The sequence below is a fragment of the Lygodium microphyllum genome, chromosome 30 (assembly GCF_053477565.2).
Source record: "Lygodium microphyllum isolate KBCC chromosome 30, Lygodium_microphyllum_v1.1.10, whole genome shotgun sequence".
Classification (NCBI taxonomy): Eukaryota; Viridiplantae; Streptophyta; class Polypodiopsida; order Schizaeales; family Lygodiaceae; genus Lygodium; species Lygodium microphyllum.
In genome coordinates this window covers 45,527,328-45,552,084 of record NC_141164.1, presented here as the reverse complement: position 1 = coordinate 45,552,084, position 24,757 = coordinate 45,527,328, and the positions used below count along the sequence as shown (strand labels likewise).

Genomic DNA, 24,757 nt, shown 5'->3' with positions numbered 1-24,757 from the left:
TACATTACTACTACAATTACGGATAATTTGAGGGTGATTTAGGAGGGAAATTCTAATGGTTTATTAGCTTGAGAGAGAGGAGAAGAGAGGGAAAAGGGTTGGGAGTCTAACGAATGATGTTTTATGGAAGTGTTAAGTGTGGGGAAGAAAGTGTGGGTGTGTATAAAATTGGGAGGTGGTCTCCACCGCACTTGGAAAAAGCTGGCATCCACCATTTTGGCCATATCTCTTGACTCAAAGCTCCAAAAAAATATTTAAAAATACCAGCCAAAACTTCAGCTCATGCACTACAACTTTCATGTTGAAATTTTTTTTGAATCGGAGTGGCTGTATTTTTAAACAATCTTACAAAATCATGTGCCTGATTTTTCTTCCACTAATGCTTCCAAGAAGGGTCCCATTTGTTTGAATTATCATAAGGCTCCAAAGCCATGACATTATGAGCCTCACATGCCCTTTGGATGGCTCCAAATCCATTTAATGTCTTTTCTTTTCACATTACACATTTTCCCTTCACCTTTCTCCATTGATCTTTACTCTTCACCCCCCCTTGGTAAACGGGTTCATGAAATATTTCCATCCAGTGATTTCTTGGATTTCCCAAGAGGTTGTTCCCACCCTCTTCTTTATTTCAAACCTCCAAATGTACAAAAAATTAACAAAGTTTTGGACAAATATTTTTTTGTGATTTTCTTGGATCATATAGCCCCCCCCAACCTAGCTAGAGGTATTTATGCCTCTAGACACTCTTTGGTATCTTGAGCTGACCCCACCCTGATGTGATAGGGTTTTAAGTGTCATCCATTTACCCTGGTCTTGTGCACTTTTCCCTCAATGCCTTGAAGGAGCCATCGTTTAATTTTTTTGTGACCCAAAATGGTCCCTCCCACGGGTAGAGAAACTTGCCATCCTTTCTTTTATCAAAGCGATTGTCATATCGAAGCACTAAAGATCCCTCCTTGATGTTTTTATCTATTAACTTCTTGTTGAAGTTTTCTCTATGCTTCTCAGCTTCCTAGGAGTAGTGGTTTATGGCTTCTTCACGATCCAATTGTAGCCTCTCTAGGTCCAGTAATCTTTGATGTAACTTCTCCTTTTGAGAGCCTATTGTGCCACCTAATACCCGAAGGCTAGCTAATTTCACCTCAATAGGCAAAGGAGTCTCTTGTCCATAAACTAGATGAAAAGGTGTGAACCCTAACATGGTTTTGAAGGAGGTTCTATAAGCCCATAGAGCTCCACTAAGGTGCTTGTCCTAATCCCGGGGCCTTGAATGTACCTGTTTTTTGATTATTTTACAAATCATTCCATTTACCTTCTCCACCAATCCATTGCATTGAGGGTAGTAAGGGGTAGAGTGTTGTCGTTGAATATTTAGCTTTTGCATGAGTTCACCCACCACATTAGCTCTAAACCCTGGTCCTCTATCTGATAGTATTTCAAAAGGGGTACGAAACCTACAAAAAATGTGGTCAAAGATGAATTTACTCACTTCATTAGCAGTGATTCTTCTAGTTGGCATAGCCTCGGCCCATCTAGTCATGTAATCTACCCCCATGATAATATACTCTTTTCCTGATGGAGTGTGTGGTAGAGGCCCTATGGCATCAATTCCTCACTTCTCAAAGGGTCCATAGACCTTGATTGGGGTTTGGGGTTCTACTATGAGCCATCGTGGTATTGATTTTTGACATTCTTCACATGTTTGACACCAATATTTGACATCTCGGTGTAGACTGGGCCAAGTAAAGCCGGCTTGTAGAACCTTTCTACTTGTGATGTCGTGTGCAAAGTGGCCTCCACACACATCATCATGGAAATATTTTAAGATTTCTTCAATTTCCCACTTTGAAGGCACTTTCCTAAGCACACCATCCTTACCAAGACAATACAAACTATCATTTACCATGCGATATCTTGTAGCCTTCCGAGTTAGCAACTATCTTTCTCCCTTAGTCAGGTGTTTGGGAGCTTCTCCTTGCTGTAAGAGGTGTAGAATATCTTCTAAGTCTTCCTTGCCTTACTAAAGTGGGGGTTTGATAGCCACTACTCCCACCATTGACTCATTCAGCTTTGATGATGCTAGATGGTCGGCATCCTTGTTCTGGTCTCTTGGCACATGATGTACTTATGCCTCCCTAAATCTTCTCATAAGAGATTTGGCCTCTCTCATTTTACTAGAGAGTTTTGTATTTTTGCATGCCCATGTACCTTGCATCTACCTTACCAATAGCATGGAGTCTCCAAAAGCATTCAACCTCTCAATTGAATTAATAAGACACCAACAAAGACCATGAATTAAAGCTTGATATTCTGCCTCATTGTTAGAGTGGACACCTTCCAAGATGATTCCTTCACCATAGATTTTCTCTCCTAAAGGAGAGAAAACAACAATGCCTGCAGCAGCTGCCTTATCCTTAGTTCTCTTGCACCATCAAAGTAGAGGCTATAAGCATCTACAAGAGTCTTTATGGATGGGGGTGGTGTAAGGTCCTTTCTTTTCACCCTGAGATTTTCCTCATAGCACCTGTTTGTCAAAATATCAGCCAGGCATGCTCGAGTTAATTTTTCAACCTGCACTGTATAATCAAACTCTTGAAGTCGGACCACCCACTTTGCTATTTTGTCAGAGATTTCCATATGTTGTAGTGCATAGGGAAACATATCCTCCACAGTGATGATCACAAACCTCTTTGGAAGCAAATATGGCCAAAATTGGTTACTGCAAACATGAGGACCAACACTAGTTGTTCCATGGAGGTGTAAGCCTTCTCTGAGGCTTTCATGAGGCGGATGGAAAAATACACAGGCCTCATGAAGGATGTTTTTGGATCTTTTTGTAGGAGAGCAGCACCAATGTCCTCTTCTTCCACGCTAGGGTTTACAAAGAATGTTTCTTCCCAGCAAGGCTGGAGGATTATAGGAAGTGATCCCAACATTTTCTTTATCTTCTTAAAATGTCCTTCACTTTGTTCACTCCATACAAGTGTTTCTTGGCATGTTAGTTGTTGGAGGGGATATATGGCCTGAGAGAGTAAATGTATAAATCTACCCAAATATCTTAGCTTTTGTAAGAAGGAGACTAATTGTTTGATGGAGGTTGGGGAAGGTAGAGCTAGCAATGTTTCTACCTTTTTTGAATCTACCTCAATTCCTTCAATTGACACTACATGCCCTAGTAGTGTAACGTTGCTTTCTCTAATGTGACATTTATCCTTATTTAGCTGTCCACCCAACCTAGCTAAGTGAGTAAATCCTTCATCAACCTTGCATAGATGTATGTTCCTTGAGCTGTAAATACAAAAGTCATCTATGAAAACCCTTATGGACTTACCAAAGTAAGGTTGGAAGACCATATTCATGAATCGTTGAAAGGTTGTTGGGGCATTTGTGAGACCAAAGGGCATGACCCGAAAGGCAAAACAGCCCCATGGTGTGATGAAAGTGGTCTTCTTTTGATCCTCCTCTGCAATGCGAATCTGGAAGTAGATAGAGTAGCCATCACACACTGTATACTGCTCATGTCCTGCTACTTCATTCAAGATTTCATCCTGAAATGGGAGAGGAAAGTGGTCCCCTCTTTGCAGCATTTAGTGGCTTGTAATCTATGCATACTCGCCACTTACCATTTTTCTTTGGCCTCATTACTACTGGGGAGACCCATTCTGAATCTTCCACTGGGTATATAAATCCTGCATTCAAAAGTCTCTTCACCTCCGTCAACAATGCATCCTGTTGCATAGCTCCCAGTCTTCTCAATCTTTGTACTACAGGTTTGCTTTCTTCTTTGAGTTGGATGTGATGCTTCACTGCAGTGACACCTGTAATGTGAGTATAATCAGAAATAAACAATGATGCATGCTTCTTGAGAACATTCACATAACCCTCCCTTTCTTCATCCTTTATATCCTTGGATATCATCTTCTCTAGGCTAGCATCCCACACATCTTCTCCTTGGATTCTTGGGTTGTCTTCTGATGAGGTAGGTTCCTTTAAGGTGGCGCCCATAACTTTGACAGTGCTATCACTCTCTCCACTTGAAATTTCTTCCTCTTCGACCGATGAGGAACATCCACTTGAGCTCCACTTGTCGGCAGACGTTTCTAGTTCAAGGTTCTCTTGACGCCCACTCTTCAAGTTGTAAACCACCTTTTGATCGTGGCCACCCACCTTACGTAGCCTCAACTCCAGATCCCATGTTGTCCAATCTTGCCTAGCTCTGATGCCCATAAGCCAAGGTCTCCCTAGGATGAGAGGATATTCTTCTCCCTTTACTGGTATCACATAAACATCCACTGCTGCAGTGATTCCAAAAATAGAAACTCTCAAATCTTTCACTACAGTCACACATGTGAACACATCATTGTTGGCCATCTTTGCCTTAAAGGTTGAGGATTCCATTACTTCTAAGCCTAATTGATGCATAAGTTTTTCTGTCATGACACAAACCTATGATCCACTATCGATGTATGTTTTTCGAATCTGTTGACCTTTGATTTGAGCCTCCACTAAAGGCACTATATCTTTGAGGCTATATGCCTTGATTGCACTAACCATTTTACCTTGCCTTGACCTTGTGCTTACCATTTTTTACCATTGTCGTCGTAGCTTTGGAGAGGCATGAAGTAGTTGTGGCCAAGTAATTTTTGGCCCTTGAGAGCTCACATATGCTATCAGATCATAAGATTGTGTCCGAGAACCCAAAGGGAAGTCGGATATATGAATTTTAGACCTAGTTTGAGTCTTTCTCTTCTTTCCTTCATCTCTAGGTGCCCTCATTGATTGCTTCCTTGTTTGCCTCAGTTTGGACACGTACCCGCTTGATAGGAATGGTCTCTACTACATCTACCTTCATCTTACCTCTCGCTATTTCTTCTTGGAGCCTTCTATCTCTGACCACCTCCTCTATTTTTATGACATTAACATTTGGTTGAACAGCAGGGGTTTCAGCTTGAACATAAGGTGGTTGTAAAATTGCAGGTCGTGACTGCTCTTGCTCTTGAGTCCTAGCATGAGGAGGGCTTACTTGTTGTCGAGAACCTCTGGCAGGGTGATCATATCTTCTAGGGTGAGGACAATTGTACATGCCATGTCCATTTTCTCCACAGTTGTAACACAACATCTCCCTTGCTTGTCGTCGCATTTGTGGTCAATTCCCACCATTCCCCTCGATAAGTCTTCTTGCATCTTGAACTATCTGCATGTCCTGCATAATCAGAGTCAGTGTACCCCATGACTCCTATATCCTGGCTACCATAGCATATGCACATGTCTGCAGTGCCCTTCAAGTACCTCATGATACCCTTCACGGCATCCCAATGCTCCTTGCCAGGTGTAGCTATATAGAGTGCCACAACACCAACTACAAAGGCAATATCTGGACGAGTGGCAATCATGGCATACGTAAGACTACCCACTGCAGATGCATAGGGAATCTTAGCCATCTCGGCCCTCTGCTCATCTGTCTGTGGACAATCAGCCTGTGATACCTTCACATAAGAAGGCAATGGACACCTAATAGGCTTTACGTCTTGCACGCGGAAGCACTCAAGAGCTTTATGAATGTACTCCCTCTGTGACAAGTAGAGGAGTCCCTGATGCCTACCATGTCTAATGCGCATACCAAGTATGTGAGCGGCCTGTCCCAGATCTTTCATCTCAAAGCTCTTCTTGAGTTGAGCCTTAATAGCATCTAGCTCATCATGAGCTTTCCCTACTATCAGCATATCATCCACATAGAGTACCAAAATCAATAAAGAACCATCACGGGCCTTCTTCGTGTAAAGACACGGATCCATAGCACTCCTGATGTAGCCCTGTGACTGCATAAAGTCATCAAACTTATGATGCCACTCCCTAGGTGCCTGCTTCAAGCCATAAAGGTTTTTCTTCAATTTGCACACTAGGTGCTCCCTGTCAGGTTCTGCAAAGCCCTTAGGCTACTCCATATAAATCTCATCATGCAAGTCCCCATGTAAGAAAGCCGTCTTGACAGCCATCTAGCATAAATCCAAGTCAAGCTGAGCAACCAAAGCTAAGACTAAGCGCAAGGTGGTCATCTTAACCACAGGAGAAAAGACCTCATCAAAGTCCACACCGTGCTCCTGCCTAAAACCCTTGGCTACCAGTCTAGCCTTGTATGCCGGCTTGGGGTATCCATGGGTACTTTTTAGCTTACACGCCCACTTGCATGGCAAAGCCTTCTTGCCCTCAGGCAAGGAAACTAAATCCCAAGTGTCATTCTTATGCAAGGAGTCTATCTCAGACTGCATAGCCCTCTCCCAGGATTGACTATCACCCCTGCGCATAGCCTCATCATAAGTGAAAGGCTCTCCTGCATCTGTAACCAAGACATAATGCATCGAGGGTTGAAATCTATCAGGTGGACATCTGTCTCTAGTAGACCATCTCACAGCAGGCTCTGCTGCTTGTCCCGCTGCCTGTCCAACACCCTGACCATGAACATCTGCTGCAGCTGTAGGCTTTCCAACTGGCTGTGCACGAGCTCTCGGCTCCTCCTGAAATATGAGCATGTGGATCTCAATAACTTTCTCAAGTTGCCGATGCATCTTGTCTTCATGGAAGACTATATCATGACTGCGGATGACTTTCTGCGCCTGCGGATCCCAGAGATGGTAACCCATCTCGCCTGCATCCCCATAACCAAGGAAAATGCATTTGACACTTTTAGGATCCAACTTACTTCTCTTGTCCCTGGGCACATGGCAAAATGCCTCACATCCAAAGACACAGAGATGCACATCAGAGGAATGTTTTCCAGTCTATACCTCCTCTACAACCTAGAAATCCAAACCACTAGAAGGTGATTTGTTTATGACATACATAGCTGTACTAACTGCCTCAGCCCAAAAGCTCTGTGGTAGGCATGCATGGCTAAGCATACTACTGCGTACACACTCTTGGATGGTTCTATTCATCCGCTCAGCCAAACCATTCTGGGGGGGTGTAGGGGGCGGTCAACTGACGCTTAATACCCCTCTCATCACATAATTGCTCAAAAGCACGTGAGACATACTCACCCCCATTATCTGTTCTTAGACATTTTAGCTTATACCCAGAATGGTTCTCAACTAATGCAAGCCATCTTTGAAACACAGCCAAGACATTGGATTTCAGCTTAATGGGATAAGCCCAAATTTTCTGTGAAAAATCATCTATGAACGTAACAAAATACTTTGCACCACCCATAGACTGACAAGGCATGGGCCCACAGACATCCGAATGTACCAATGCCAAGGGCTCACTCATGCATGGCCTACCAGACTTATTGTGCATAGACCTAGTCTGCCTGCCATAAAGACAATGCTCACATGAATCAAAACATGCATAATCAAGGGGCGGTAAGTACTGCAAACCAGAAAGCATTTTCATTCCCTTCAAAGACATATGGCCCAAACGGGCATGCCAAAGAGATACATGTGGGATAGAACCCACAGACAAAACATGATCAAGGGAAGAAGCTGATACAATCAAGGGATAGAGGATGCCATCCTTAGCACCTCTCGCAATCACAAGTCTGCCACGAGTGATCTTCCATGTAGAGTCTCCAAAAGATACATGATAACCTGTGTCATCAAGTTGTCCAACTGACATGAGAGTGTGTGTCAAAGAAGGTACATGACATACATCCTGCATAACAAAACTACTGCCAGAAGGAAATTGCAGCCTAACATCACCAATGCCCACAATATCAAGAGAGCTGTCATCACCCAAGCGCACAGAATCCGAAAGAGTATGGTATGAATGAAACCACTCTCAGCAAGGTGTCACATGAAAGGACGCATCTGATTCCAAGAGCCAACACTTTGCATACATAGAGTGTATCTCTATCATCTACGAAGCACTAGATGAAGCTACAAGGATATAATCATCATCAACATCCTCGGGATGCATAACATTGATCTCTTTAATTTTAACACTGGACTTTGCAGGCACTATGCTGTGATCAAAAGACTTATCTTGCAATTTGCCTTTCCCCTTATCTTTGCGCCTTTCATTGCGCAGTTCATGGCATTGTGGCCTAATATGGCCCTTTTTCCCACAATGGTGACAAGTAACATCTGCATTCCTGCCATGGGATTTGCTACGTGACTTCCCACGAGACTTGGACTGAGATTTCTGAGAATCCCGTCCATGGCCACTGCCATTGCCATGTTTTCCATATCCATCATTCCTGCCTCTAACTGTCATAGCATGCGACACACGAGAGGCATCCAAATTCTTACGATTAACCTCTTCCTGTAGAAGAGCACTCTCAACATCAGATAATTTCAAGGTAGCAGTAGAGGCACAAAATGCAGTGCAAAATACATCCCATGACTCATTAAGAGTACCAAGTAAGAAAAGAGGAGTGACATCCTCTGCAAAAGTGATGTCCTGCGAAGTCAAGTTCTTGAGTATAGCATGGAACTGGCTCAAGTGAGCAGACATAGTCACATTCTCCTTCATGTGCAAATCCATAAGTTGCTTCAGCCAATACATCTGACTCGATGGACTTTTCTTGTCATAGAGATTCTTGATTTTATCCCACGACTGCCATGCACTTTGTTCTTCCTCAAATACATTGTAATGAACCTATTCTGTGAGAGATAATACAATAGTGGACTTGCATAACTCGTCAAGCTCAACCCATTCCTCATCTGGCATAGTTGCAGGCGAATGCCCGCTCAATCTCAATGATTTGATCTGTGATTTCTGCACCAACACCTGTCAAATCTAGCTCTTCTAATAAGAGTGATCAGTGGACGAACTCGCCATAATGCAGGCTAGAAGACTGTAGACAGTTCAAAACTGCTTGTTGTTTCCTACAGAAAATGACCAAAAAATCACCAAAATCAAGAGAAAATGGTGAGAAAAGTGTAACCAAAGCTTCTGCCCACCAAGTACTAGTGAAAGTACATCATTTCAGAATATTTCAGCATGAAAAATTCATGTCAGTCCGGAGTTATATGCTTGCTGTAATAAATGACAGCAGGGTACTATGAGAGTCAATTTCTGACAAAATCACTGCACCAAGTCAATAAATGACAACCAAGACATGACCAGCCATAAACGGGTATAAATCAGCACCAAATAATCATCAAGACCCTGAGCAAATACCCAAACATGTCATCAAAGCATCCGTCAGTGAGGCATACCCCTATACAATAGGGCAAAGTATACATAACACTGGCAAGACCTGACACCAGTAGGTGTATGCTCACAAGAGTGCAAAGCCCAAGCTGAGGTCAAAAGCAAATCCAAGTTATTAGTGCATGAACCATGCAACATTTAAGTGTAAGAGATCCCAAAGTCTCAAGTATCTGCAAAATGCTTAAATAGCATAAACTTCCTGCTCAATGTCAGTCAAGCATACAAGATGCTCCCACTGTCACAAAAGGCGAATAAACAAGCTCAACAGCTCAATCAAACCAAGTCAAAATGCCAAAGACAGGTGACCAAGACAATGTCTCAATAGTATCCCAAGAGCATGACGGCTACAAAGAAACTGTAGGTAGCATCGATGAGTAAGACATACATCCCAATAAACTCTGACAAGCCAAGTAACATCCAAAACCAAATAATCCAAAATGTATCCAAGATAGAGATTCAATGAGCACTCAAGCTCAACATATGCATAGGGTAATCAACCAAGACATAAGCATCAAGCAGTAGGCAACGGGTATGCATAGACCCAAAGAGCATCACTCTCAAAGCATATACCACAAGCATGAACATCAATGAGTGTGTAATGTCAAAGCTCTTCCAAAAGCATCTGGAATGGAATCCAAGCTCGAAGTCGTACCCCGAAGATCAATACTTCATTGCATATATCCAAGACATAACCCAGAATCAATAGGCATAACCCAAAGCAATCAAATGAGCTTCAGCCCACTGTTATTACAGCCAAGAATGACTGTCAAAACTGAGAAATTTTAGTATGCAAATCAGTCCAAAAATAATGGCATAACATGTGAGATCCATCCCCAAGTCGATCGGCATCCAATAGACATCAAACCGGTTTACTATGTATGCCTAGACAAGCATAGCATTTACTATCAATGTAGCATCAGCATAACATGACTGTGAATTGCTGTAAACAGCCCCGAACAATGTTTGAATCAGCCCCAAATCAATGTTCAATGCTCAAGCCTTCGAGACCAAGCCATAGACCATGTCAAGAGTGCATTATGAAGCCCAAACATCATGCCAATGACCACTAGGAAGTAGGGGGCTGCTTTGGTGCTGTACACGAGCTACAAGAAGATGGCACAAACTGTCCAGATCTGTAGGGGAGGCCTACTGCTCATGTGGCTGAAGTTTGAGGTGTTGGGGGGCAAGAGAAGTGGCCAATGGTGGCCCACAATGAGCCCCAACAAGTCTTCTTCAAAGGCAAGTGAGATATGAAGCAAGGGAGCTTCAATGGTGGCTGCCCCAATCTTGTTTACAGCCTGTGAGACCCAAGAACTAAAGTAAACCCTAAAGAAAATGATCAAATACCTTTGCTTGAATGCCCTGAGGGTGCCGGGGAGTGACGGGAGCTCGGGAAGGTTGGATATGGCTATTGGGAAGGAGACCCTATGCGAGTGGGGAGTCAATGGGAAGCTGAGAATGCCACGAGCCAAGCTCAAGAGTCGGGAAGCTGAGCTCTAATACCAATTGAAAGGTGAGAAGGATCGAATCTTGCACTCAAGAGCTATGGCGGGAGAGCAAGAGCAAGAAAGAGAGAGATAAGAAATGGGAACTCCAACAGTCACAATGTGTGATCGGGCCTTCCTTTATTCAAGCTGTCATTAAAAGAATAAAGAATAAAGTGACCGTGACGGGCGCCTGCCACCTGCAGTGTGCAATGGTGGCGGGTACTGTCAGTGTAGTAATGCACGGGTGGCTAGGCGGAGGCGCCTTTACCCCCAACACTTTTGTAGAGTTCTTTGTTCTTGGGGACATTCCAGCATTCACTACGCGCACATATAGCATCCGATTTGTGCACCATATCCCTAATGACTTGAGAAGAACAATGGAACCAAAGGATGTCAAGTGTGTCTTTCTTGGTTATCCTAATAAATAGAAGGGATATAAGTGCTATGACATATTACTAGAGAGTTCTATATAAGTAGGGATATGAGATTCAGTGATTTGAGTGATGGTATGAACCTAGGGCTATAATTGACATGGATACTTATGAGAGCAATGATGATGATAGTTATGTGAATAAAATTACAACAAACAATAATCACACAATGCCACACATTAAGGATATTTCTGGTCCATAAGATAATGCAAAAAGTAGTGAAAGTGATAACCAAGACCACACAAAAGAGGGCTAAATTTGCAAAAGAAAAAAGGCAAGTTGATGAATGTTTAGAAGATGAGCCATTGGATGATGAGGTTGGGATACCTCATGTTAAGACTCAAAGTATAAAAAGTGTAGAGGGAAGTATGTATCATCACATGCAAGAGTAGTTGAAACAACATACAGTGCACCTCAGTTGAGAAGATAAAAAAGAGTAAGGCATCTAGTTGGCAGGTTAACATACATTGGTTATATGAAAATGCATTATGCTTATATGGTTTCTCATGTATAGCACCTACATCCAATATGCTTTGATGAAACAATTGAAAGCAAAGACTAGAGAGAGGTGATGGATGAAAGAAATGATGCTTTAAATAAGAACAATACTTGGAAGCTATCTTATGGAAAGAAATCTATTGGCTACAAATGGGTATATAAGGTCAAATGTAAGTTAGATAGCTTGCTTGAAAGATATAAATCAAGGCTAGTTGCAAAAGGGTATGCTCAAACATATGGATTGGACTATGAGGAGACATTTAGTATGATTGCAAAAATGAATATAGTTAGATCAATGATTGATTTGGCTTTGATTTATGGTTGTAATCTATATCAAATGGATATTAAGAATGCATTCTTGAATTATACATTCGAAGAGGAGGTGTACATGAAACAACTAAAAGGGCATGTACACCCAAAGTATTCGTATTTTGTATGCAAACTAGAAAAGGCATTGTATGGATTGAAGCAAGCACCTAGAGCTTAGTGTGATAGGATTAGTATGTTTCTATGTAACATGGAATTTTAGCAAAGTATGGCTAAGTGTTCTCTTTATGTTATGATTAATTATTTTGACGATGGTATGGTTGTTGTGATGATCTCATTGTAGCAAATACTCTTGAGAAAGAGATCTCAAAAGTGAAGCATGGCTTCCACAAGGGGTTTGACATTAACTTAGACTTGTAATTTTCCACAAAATTGGCTAGAGGCCACTTTAGCATCTCAAGTTATATTTCACTATATTCAAAATAACATGTGCACATGATACCCAAATTGGATGGGACTTTCCCAATATTGTAAGCTAGTAGAGTTAAAGATTTGAAACAAGTTTCATGTGGAAATTCATTTTCTACAAAAAAAAAATGGATTCTCAAATGTGCATAAAAATTGGTCAAAATAGCACTCGCCAACATTATTTGGAGCTCTTAGAAAAGTTGATAGTTTTTATCTAGTTCCAAATCACTTTTAATGGAAATACATACTATACATATCAAAGTGTTTTTCATGATAGTTTTAGCCTAATTTAAAAAATTCTGACATGAGTTTGAGTAGAAACACTATAAGTTTTCGATTTTCTACAAAAATGGCATTAAAGATGAACATTAAAATCTATAGTTCCCAACTTGTTTTGACCCTTTCTATTTTTTTCAACTAGTACCTTGTGTTGATCACATTTCTCTAAAATTGTTTCTTCTTAATCTTTCTCATTGATGAGAAATTGAATTTTTTATAGAGGGTCCAAATTGCCACAAAAGTGGGTTTTTGGATACAAGACAGGTGTTAAGGACCTTGGACTACTAAGATACTTTTTGGGCATAGAAGTGATAGATATGCCAAATAGAATTTCATTGGTGTAAAGACAATACTCTTAGGAAATGTTGAGAAAATATGGGATTATTTCATGTAAGCTAATTGATATACCAATGAACCAAAATATGAAGATGGCCGATGATGGGAATTATATTGAAGACATCACTATGTTTAGGAAGATGGTTGGTAATCTAATCTACTTAACCATAACAAGACCTGAATCGAGTTATATAGTTGGAGTGATAAGTAAATTCATGCAAAATCCATGCAAATCACACTTACATGCAATTAGAAGGGTATTGAGGTATGCAAAGAAGACAGTGAGTTATGGTTGTTCTATAAGAAAGAAATCAAGCCTACTTTATTTGGATTTACAGATGCAAACTAGGTAGGAAGTATCATGGATAGGAGATCTACTAGTGGATATGCCTTCTCATTTGGTTTGGCCATGATAAGTTAGAGGTGCAAGAAACTATGTACAGTAGCATTATCAAGTTTTGAAGCAAAGTATAGAGGAGTAGCAATGGTAGCTTATGATCAAACATGGCTAAGACTACTTACATCTAACATGGGGATTGAGATAGATGGAGAAGTTATCATGTATCATGATAACATCAGTAGTATTATGCTTACAAGGAACCCAATCTATCATGCTAGGGAAAAAGACATTGAAGTGCACTATAACTTTATCAAAGAGAAAGTCATGGATGGAGAGAAAGACTTGGTACATGTCAAAATCAACGATTTTGCAAGCTCATTCTAAGCTTGAGAGGGAGTGTTGAGAAACATATCTTTGCTTATGGGCATAGCCTATGTCTACAACAAACAAAGAGAGAGAGAGAGAGAGAGAGAGGGAGAGAGAGAGAGAGAGAGAGAGGGGGGGTGTGTGTGTGTGTGTGTGTGTGTGTGTGTGTGTGTGTGTGTGTGTGTGTGTGTGTGTGTGTGTGTGTGTGTAAAGTGACTTTAAGTCAAAAAAGTATCTATCCACTTTTAGAGATACTCATTGTAGAGCGAGAAGAATGGAAGAAGAAGAGAATGAATAATGGAGAAGATGAAGATGCATTGAGCCTCCATATGTTGTACCTATTTGCCTTCCATTAGCATCTATCTCGAATCTTTTCTTACATCCACATAAAGGTGTTAGTATCATATACCCTTATTTCATCATTTTGTCTTTCTTTTATCTATGATGTGACTATCTTTTAAGTGTACTTCTTAGATTATAACATTTGTCAAATTGGGAGCAATATTTTCATCTCCAAAGCTCAACATCTCCAACATCATTCCATGAAAGCTTTCAAAAACCAAAAGCTTGAAAGCACAATTAGTGACAAGTAGTTTGAAGTGTTCTTGGAAACATTAAAGAATCCCCATGAGATTGCTATTAAAGAATACATATGTAACTAACATAAATGAGATGCAAAATAAAAGTACTTTTGCATTTTGTTTTATCTAGAGACCTTGGAAGACTCATTTTTCCATATTGTGTTGCCCCTAATCATTCAGGTTATTCTACAGCTCTACATAATTTAATAGAAGGTAATCTTAATGATGGAGTAAGTAAAATTAATCCCAAATTTTCTCGACCTGTACATAACACAAAATTCTTGATGATTTTGCTATAGCTTCTTGAAGATATAGTAAGTCACAAATTTAAGTAGCGAATGTTATATAAGTGTTTGCAACCACCAATAAATAATGCTTTAAAAATCACAACCTAATGTACATGCGGCCAAAACTTTTATGATCTTCCCCTATTTTATATAGTTCTACTCATTTAGTAGGAGGGTAAGCTAACCTCCTCCAAAACCAATGTGTTGCCCATAAATCTCCCATAGCCTCAATGGGGATCCCCTTTGTTTCAGGTAAAAATAAGGCCACAAACACCACCATTACCACTACCCAACCACCAACAAATAAGAAAATTACATATTTGAATGCACATAGCATGGACAAGAAGGTCTGTGCAATCACAAATTTAAACAACATATTCACACACACTGTAATACTTAGACCTACTGACCGAATGTCAAGAGAGTAAATCTCACTAGGAATCACCCACGCAAGGATCCCTAGCGTTGAAGAAAATCCACCCATAAACACACACACCATCACCACCTCCAATATAGCTTCTACTCTTGGAAACTTTTGCGCATTTCTTGGTAAGCTAATAGCAAAGATGGAGGCGATAACTACCTGCAACATGGTAAGGGGGAAACATTGCATGAGTATCCATATCCATATTTGTGTATGCATGCATGTAAGTGAGCAAAGATTGAGGATGATGAACAACATTGTTCTTCTAAAACAATGGGTTTTGGATATATTACATATATTGATTATTTTTCCTATATCCATTGCTAACCATACTTGTTTGCATTCATTTCATTTTTTAATTTTAAGAAAGTAATATATACACTAAAATTATAAATTAAACTCATTTTCAAAGACATGTACAAAAAGAAGACTTATTCTTACAAGTGTTACGAGTTTCACTTTAATTTGAAATATATGATTCTATGGTTTATATTTAAATGGTTGGTATGCGCCTCTTAATTCTTGTGACTATCATGCCTTTAGAGGCCTTATGTAGGGCTTGTTGTAACAATTCACAATAATATCCCTTTGTCATGTCATGACCTTTGAGCTTTCGATAGTCTTTAACATTCTACTTTCAGTATTCTTTAGTTATATATATTGTTAGTACACTTTTTATTGGATTGATACTATCACTATACTTTCTATTTGACTCATGTATAAAGAAAGACATATTTACAATATATTCATATGGTTTGCAATCTAATATTATTTTGCATATTTGTTGGTGTGCATCCTTTAATATATGTAATTCAAGCCTTTTGAGCTCTCTATTTACATGGCAATATTGATGTGACATTCATCATCATGATTGTTATTCATTCATTTATCAACCTTTGAGCTTTCATTTTCCAAATTCCACAACGTTTTATTTCCATAACCCTTCACTACCATGAAGCTCGATCTTCCATTAGATGCACCTACTTTAAATTGTTAAAGGGATGATACCAAACAATTATCTACATTTTTCCAAATGTTCGTTGATTAAATAAATGATTAATACATATACGCTCTCCCTAACGGGAAAGAGAGGCGCACTCTTTCTTATAATTTATAGCATCCAAAGTCAACCCTTAACATGATTAAGCAATGTTACCTTTTAAATCATATAATGTAAATGACTTACAAACTTTTAAGGCATGCATATGCATATTAGTGAAAGACTAAGAATAGGTATTAAAGCATGTTGAGGGGCTCAAAAAGTATAAACGAAAAATAATATGTTGAGAGTCCAAGAGGAATTAATGCAAATATGTTATTCAAACCTCCAAGGCTCCACTATTATTATAATATCTTGGATATGCAAGGCCAAAGAAAGTGGATTAGTGTTTGCATAAAAACATTACAAAGAATGTCACCCAAAAATGGAAAAAATCCTTAACTTGGAAACTCTATAGAATTCTCCTAAGCCTTTGCATGATGTTTTACAAAATTGAAACCAAACTAGCTAATTCTATCAATTTCAAAACTACACTTCAAAATTGCAAGCCTTTGTTCTTCAAACTTTTCAATTTTCAAGGGATAACCTCATTTTTTTGTCAACACTAAGGTTGATAGATAGGGAATTCATATCAAGCAGACTATTATATAAAATGTTGCTCAAATACCTATTATTTCTTTGAGAGAGAGAGAGAGAGAGATTTCATCAAGTTCCATAAATTGGTTGTGCTTAAAGGCAAGACAAGTACACGATTCCTTATTTAGCTAAAGTCATTGGCCATTTTAGTTGGTTATAAAAATGTTGACATTCTTAAGATTTGGGATTGTCCTTTTCTAGGTTTTTTCAAGGTCTCTTTTAGGACAATTGCAATTATTCCTTGTTATTTGCTACTTTATGTGTAGAGGTCTTAGAGCCCCACCATGCATGTTAATGACTTGCATAGTGAATAGCACTCTGTTACCCCTCCCTAGCGACATGCATGTATATGCAAGTATGGACCACAAAGGACACCCTCATGACTGTAACAAGTAGAGAGAGAAAAAACCTCGTGTGTGAGGCGAAACATTCAATACAAGAGGTTCATGTATTTTGAATTATATCAAGTGAATCAAGTATTCCCCACTATTCACAAAAACATTTTTGATAAAACCAAATGACATGTATTTGCCAGTCTTATAACTAAGAACTTTGTAAAAGCTAAGGTTTTTAACCTTCTTGTTTGAATTTTAAAGATTTTTTTGAAATTTTTGCGTTTCATTTAAGATTAAACCTTGGTTTTTCATGAACATTGGTGTTCCCTAAAATAAGGGAGCTTCTCAGACTCTCTTTATGTCCCATAGTAAAGCTCAATGGCTCCTATCCTTGCAGTGTTCTAGACTCCCATGACTCACACATTTTAAATTAACATGTGTATCATGGCTCTTATCTACTTAGCGCTTTTACATGTAGAGGTCTTCATTTGTCTTCTTGGTCACCTCCATTAATTGTTTTTAATTACCTTTACTTACATATTTTCCTTCTTACACCCTAGACAATATTTGTCTCTAGTTTAGATTTTAGGTTTTTATCTTAGCTGTGTACGACTTTTGCATGCTTGCGAAAAAGGCCAATTGTATGTCTAAGGGTGTGCCACATAAAGGCACTTTACAAGACTTTTAGTAGGAAGTAAATCTAGCCACATTGTTCGCAAGCAAGGAGGCAAGGGAACATGCCACACCATGTTTACTTTCAAGACTTCCACAAAATCTAGTAAGAGCTTGGAGTGGAACTACCATACTGTTCTTAAATCAAACCACCCTCTGTGTGTGTGTGTGTGTGTGTGTGTGTGTGTGTGTGTGTGTGTGAGAGAGAGAGAGAGAGGGATGGAGTACCATAGCTGTTGACATGAGGGCTGCACCTGCAAATAGAAGCCTTCTCCGGCCTAACCTGTCTATAATAAATAATGCTCCAACATTAGAAATGAAGGTTACAAGTCCTGTGATAACAGCCGAGAAGAGGGCTGCCTGATCACCAAAACCTGCAGTCTTGAACAGGAAAGCACCATAGAACAGTATGGCATCACTGCCAGCTGTTTGCTGGAAAAATGGAAAGGCTATGCCAATCACAAGCTGTGGAAAGTTTCTCCTCATAAACAAACATTTGAAGGAAGTGGACCATTCCTTTGCATCTGCATTCCTAGTGCTTGCAGCTAGCAAATCTTCAAACTCAGTGTTAATATGGTCCTCCGGCCCTGATCTGATCTTGGCCAGAACCTCTCTAGCTTCTACATATTTGCCCCTTTGTACCAAATTGCTTGGGCTCTCAAGCAAAATTAGGCTGAAAACAGTGAACAGAATGGCCGGAATCCCCAGAACTCCAATGGACAGACGCCACCCCCATGGATGTACCTTTCCTGCAAAATAATTCACCACATTCCCAGAGAGTATGCCAAAAGCTACATTAAGCCCAAACACATAGTGCAATCTGCCTCTCAGTCGGGGCAGTGCAATTTCCGCCAAGTAGAGGTTAACAGCCTGATCACAGAAACAGCAACCATGAATTGCCACACCATAAGATAATGTTATCATTATTCTTTTATCATGAAACATCCGTCAGCCATGAGATGATGTGAGTAATGAACTCTCATCATTCTTTTATCATGAAACATACATCAACCATGAGATAATTTAAGTAACAAACTCTCATTACTCATGAATTTTGAATTGACACACCATAAGATAATGTAATTAGCAGGCTCTCAACTGTTGCTACCCTTTTATCTGGAAACATACAACTTCTTATCGTGAAGCTTTCCATGCATGTCAATACCAACTGCACTTGTATTAGACCTGAACTAGAGGGTAGCTTCTGCACAGAGATGTTTTCCCGTTGGGAATTTCTACAAGATAAGGCATGGCCTATGATGCAGCTAGTCCACTAGAATTTAGGCAAAAGGGTTGATTGATATATTGACTCATTATCTCTATTTTGTATCTCTTGAACGAGTCCTCCATTTCAGTGTTGGGCTCTCTTCAATTCCAGTCCTTTCAGTGAACACATACTAACATAACATGCATGTCTATGGCAGAGCATCCATATGTCTAACAATAGCCAAGAAAACAATGCTTTAAAGGACAAATAGTCAGAATACACAATACCTGGTTTGAGAAGCCCAGTCCACCACCCAACAACATTCTACCTGATAAAAGCATGCCAAGGTTTTGGGCTCCAGCACCCACGGCAGTACCAAGAATGAAGAGCAAGCCAGCTATCAGCATGCTGGGCTTGCATCCAAAGCGCCGGGTGAGGAAGGAGGCTATGAAAGTTGTGACCAGGGCAGCCAGGTAGAGGCAGGAAGAGAAAAGCTGGAAGACATTGTTGTTATACTTGCAGTAGTTGTCCTCATGGGTGCTCTTCTTGTGCACTTGCACATCAGGGTAGAACACAGAGAGGAAATCATCCATCACAGAAATCCCACCTACAGTACATCAATAGCTAGGAATGAATTATCTCTTAATCCCAACTACATCATATTGCACAAGAAGTTTTCGCCATTTTCCCATGTAGGAAAAGCAGCTTGCCCTTGCTTTTCCTGATAGTGTTCAACATCATGAGCTTTTGCTCAAGAGGCATTGCATACCTAGCTAGGTGTGGATGTGGGCCGGGGCTGCCGGCCCTACCCTCTCTCGCAGAAGCTCATGATGGTGCCGTAATTCACAATGTGGGAATTATAGTGGGAATTAGTCTAAAACTTCTTGTGGTGGCACATCATTGAACAGAAATAAATACTAGTCTAGGACTTCTTGTGTTGACACATCACTAAATAGGAACAAAGTATCTCTTAATCCCACCTACCATCAAATTGGCACACCACTAAACAGGGATACTTTTTCTCTTAAATACCAGCAGACTTTGAATGCAAAATTAAGCTGATCTTAGATGATGGAATCATCAAACAGGATAATCCTTTCAGATACCTCGATTTCAATGCAAATTTTAGGCTGATTACAGACCGTTTCAGCACCACCATTATCATCATAAATTCACAGTACATAATATATCCACTGGATTAATGACTGCTCGTACCTGCAACCACCAGATCATATCCATATATGATACCACCACTCGCTGCCATGATAACTGAGAGTAAGACATAGGGAGTAAGCCGTCCTGAGGCTGCAGGAGCATCGTTGGAATCAGCCATGAAGGGTGAAGGGGGACGGGCAGCTACTAATTAAGTTCTAATTAGCCATATCCTCGATATTAGTCCTTAATTCTCAAAATGAAAGGATGGAGGGAGCTTCTCTGCGTCTTCTTCTCGCGGTGCACGATATTCTTTTCTTCGCCTGCTGCATGTGGCTCTGTGTGTGTGTGTGTGCGCGCGCGCGCGTCTCATGCTTCTCTATGAGGTGCTTAAAGGGATAATTCATGTTGCTATCATCCTTTGCGACCTAAAGGTTGATAGCAATCAATAAGTTGTTCACAAAGGACTAAAAGACCTCATGGAAAGAATATCTTAAGCAATTGCACATCCACAAAGAGCTTGGGCAACCTTCATGGTGCTTTGTACAAGTTTTAGTAGACCAAGCCTACGGTGGAGATAACCCCCTCTGAGATAAGTGAATGGTGATTTGAAGTTACCCCCACTCACACCTCCCCCCCCCCCCACCACTCTCAAAAAAAATTTTAAAAAATCCAACATCCTACCATAGAACTTCTAAAGGATTGCTATTGTATTCGTAAAGCAATCCATGCAGGGTGTGTTTCTTATAGGTGATCATCACTAAGGGCGCGCGCCATGCCAAGGACTTGCTAGATTTTCTTAACATCTCACGATAAAAAGTCTATCTCACGTGGCAACATCTTCAACTTTCTGTCCTTTTATAAATCCAAGGCTCACTTTACTTGCTAGATTATAAGAGAGTTTAGCAAGTCCCAACTAGAATGAACTTAATACATCCACTCACTCGAGTAGTTTTATAGACAAAACTAAGGGACTCCTCATGTTATGGACATACTTCATACTCAAGAGATGTTAATGCAAAAACATAGCTCATCTGTTAGACCTTTACATAAAGTCATCAATAATACCATTATATATATATATATATATATATATACGTTACTCAAGCCAATAAGTGGCTTGCAACAGTCAATTATACCTATCATCATTCTCTCTCTCTCTCTCTCTCTCTCTCTCTCTCTCTCTCTCTCTCTCTCTCTCTCTCTCTCTTTTGGAGTTCACAAATGGTTGCTATATCTCCTTCTTTACTATAAAATCTCTAATTGATTCTATATTAAGAATCACCATTTATCAACCATCTTTTGTACTCATTCCTTCATAAGGATTTGAAACATCTCCTTATTGTAGATGGGCTAAGAAAGGAAAATTAAGGTACACGATAACATTAGAAAGTCTATCTCTAGTAAGTAGCTTAACAAATAAGATTCTTTGAAGTATGGATTATGTCTACCAAAAGGGGTGCACTTCCAAGCTCAATCCTTATTCTTTGATTTTCTTAACAAAACCTATATGAGTACTTCCAATAAAGAAACTAGAAATCCTCCTTGGAGCCCACAATGTATCAAGGAGAATCTAATCTTCCTTTTTCCTAGAAAGGAAGAGTAGCTACCAATCTTGCGAGAGCTAAAATAAATAACTTGATATATGTAAACCAAACCAATCTAGGTTCTTAGACTTATCTCATTAAGTTAACCAAAATGCAATGCCTCTAGAGTTGAAAGGAAATATTACAACTAAATGAAATAGCTATTTTTTACTTTGTAAAGGAGAAAAAGTTTCAATTAGCTAGAAAAACACAAATAGGAGAGCCACCATTTCCATAGGAGCCTTGTCACCAACCATCCCACCATTAGAAAATCAAGCATTAGCAATTGCATTGCAAGTTTATGCCCTTTAATAGGAGTATTCAAAGTCTACCCAAGCAACCTATGAAGCTAAGTCACACTTCCCATGTTCTTCCAAATACATTAGAGCTATTGGCAAAAAGCATGAGAAGTATGTTCTCAAGTAAGCCATAGTTCCACATATATCTAAGGTAGTACTTGGAACCCACTATATTTGAGAAGGCATTCACCCATCCATTTGTGGATTTATTTGTCATATTACTTGGGACTCCTCTTAGACCAATCTAATGGACAATCATTGACAAACCACTCCACTCACATGATAGACACATATAATTTTGTATACATCATATTAACATGTAGAGCTACATCATGCTTTTGCCCCCCTTAAGGAGTGTTTTCAACCATGTAGGACCAAAAATATGTCTTTTTATAAAAAAATCCCCTACTAAATTACAATTAGTTACCTACATGTAGAACCATCATTAAGTTAATCCTTTTACTTAACAAAACCCTCATTATATAAAGAATGCCTAGTCCTCAACTTTCATTGAGTCAAGTTATGATTTATATCATATGGTAGTGAAGGGTCAACAAATAATTGATCAAGGTTCTTCTTTGGCTTTACAACAACCAAATCTAAGAAATTTAGAAAGTGCTTATTACTTCACGTATTTTTCTCTTCATGGCTCAATCTAGCTCTCACCTAGATGGCAAGAGCTCCAACATACAAGCTACCCTTGCCCTCTCTTCACTCTCTCAACTAAGAATAGAAAAGGAAAAAAGAAGAAGCTCAAGAAGCTTTCTTGTAGTAGGCACATTGTTGCTTACCTCACTATCATCCCAACAAGAAGCTTCAATGGCTGACAATCCTTTTGTGCACTCCTTGAATGCTCCAAGCCATTGCCTCCTCTCTTCAACATTCGTCATTGTTATGTCGCAAGCATGAGAAAGGGAGAACATGAAGAAGAAGAGAACAAGAGAGGAAGAAGCTCTCTCTCTCTCTCTCTCTCTCTCTCTCTCTCTCTCTCTCTCTCTCTCTCTCTCTCTCTCCCCCCACAACCTATGTTGAAAGTAGGAGGAGAAGAGGATAAGAGATTGATTTTGATAGGTTTCGAAAACCAATCAACACTTGGTTCCCCCCTATATGAGTGCCACTCCCTTGCACTCTTTCTCAAGATAGTATGCACTAGTGCACACCTAGAAATGGAATTCTAGGACTTCGGTGGCAAGGTTTGATGGAGGAGAATTGGTTTTTGTGGATGTGCAGAGTAGCTATGTGTGATCGTTAAGTTGTATGGACAATGGTGTGGAAGTTGTTGAAGTTGAGGACTACTACAACAACTTGCCATTCAGGTTGGTTGTCAGAAGATGAAGTAGGCTAAATGATAGGTTCTTTTAAGGATGATGGCAGTTTTGATATGGATAATCTTGATTCAATTAGTTTTCCATGATGAAATATTAGTTGAAGTGACAAAAAGGAGTAACTATAATGTGCAAAAGAATGAAGAACTTGCCGAAGGTAGAGATAGAAAGCTAGAATTCTTCATGAGTATTAATACATGCAAATTAAATCATCACAATGCAATTACTACCTAAGGGGAGTGCTAGTCTTTGAGAACATATGTTTTTAGGTTGGTAGATGGTTCTAATGTTAGGTGAGTCAAAGTCCCTAGGTATATTTCATACTTGAGGACCCAATATGTGTATAAGTTAGGGTGAAAATATTATATGAGTGTACGTGCTTATATAATCTCTTATATTAGTATAGAATATTATTTCTTCAATTTGGTTGTTTTTATGGGTTTTCATTTAAGGGTATATTTGTTGCTAGGAGACACTAGTTTCCACCACTAGAGGGATAACAATCTTAAATGGCTATCCTCTATGTGTCATGGCACAGCCTCAAGGATATGATGGCCTTAGATGGTTCTCCCTTGGTGGGTGGAAAGTTGATGGAGATGCATGTCCTTTTAGCAAAACACTCATTCTTGTGTAGATGGGTGATTCCAATAGCATTTGATTACCTAATATGCACATCGACTACTAGCATTTATGTGTTTTAAGAGTTCTTGTTGGCATTAGTTTTCATAGTTCAGTGCCCATGGAGTGTCCCTTGACTATTTATTTTGTGACCAACATTGTTTATCAATTGATTTTTTAGTATTATTGAAAATGTTTTAAAATAGGATCTCAATATGTCCTCCAAAATTTGATTAACTCTCTTTATTTGACCATCAAACTCTAGATGAATGTTGATAAGTCATGCTAAGCACACTCTTTAGCTTAGTGACAAAAACCCAAAAATGGCAATTGGACTCCCTCTCACAAATTTTAGTCCTAGAAAATTTTGTTGGTGTCAATTATGGGGTCTTTTACATGAACTACATAGGACTCCAAGTCCATTAACACATACTTTGTTGCCCACAATGATTTGGCTTGAACCACCTCTAGTCACAATGTTATGAACATCTAGAGCCCCCTCCCCTCCCCCCCCCCCCCCCCCCCTAATACACAGACACACATAGAGGCTTGAATGCATATTACATAGGTGTTTCCTTAATAGTAACTATTTCACAAAGTTATTCTTATAAAATGCACATGAATCCCTATACACAATATGACTCAAAACATACTCATCATGATATATTTCCATTAATTGATGAAGACTCTTTGGCTTTGTTGCCATGAAGCATCCAACTAGAAGTTTATCTCAAATCTTTCTCATAAAAATAAGAAATCAAACAAAGCATTGAGATTTCATGATTAGTTTGCAATTGGTTTAACATATATTGGAAAATTTCAATGAAATGAGAACTAGATCGTAATCCAATAATGAGTTGAGATTGAAATCAAAATCAATAGACATTCTCAATAAAGCCATAATATGGGAACTCAAATAATGAAACTTATCACATTTATATATGGGGTCTTAATATTTGTATATTATGTTTTTACAATTTCATTGCTCTCATATTGAAAATGCACTCCCT

At 39.5% G+C, this 24,757-nt stretch overlaps 1 protein-coding gene across 1 annotated transcript; it reads right to left on the bottom strand.

Annotated features, from left to right (window-relative positions):
* Window positions 1-14,192: 14,192 nt before the first annotated feature.
* Window positions 14,193-20,433, bottom strand: LOC148009805 (sugar transport protein MST4-like). Its single transcript, XM_087672992.1, has 4 exons — window positions 19,983-20,433; window positions 19,055-19,374; window positions 17,789-18,430; window positions 14,193-15,076 (listed from the first exon to the last, which is right to left on the bottom strand). Exons 1-4 carry the CDS (start codon window positions 20,098-20,100, stop codon window positions 14,654-14,656), a joined length of 1,503 nt encoding a protein of 500 aa, XP_087529118.1. The 5' UTR covers window positions 20,101-20,433; the 3' UTR covers window positions 14,193-14,653.
* Between the last annotated feature and the right edge of the window lie 4,324 nt (window positions 20,434-24,757).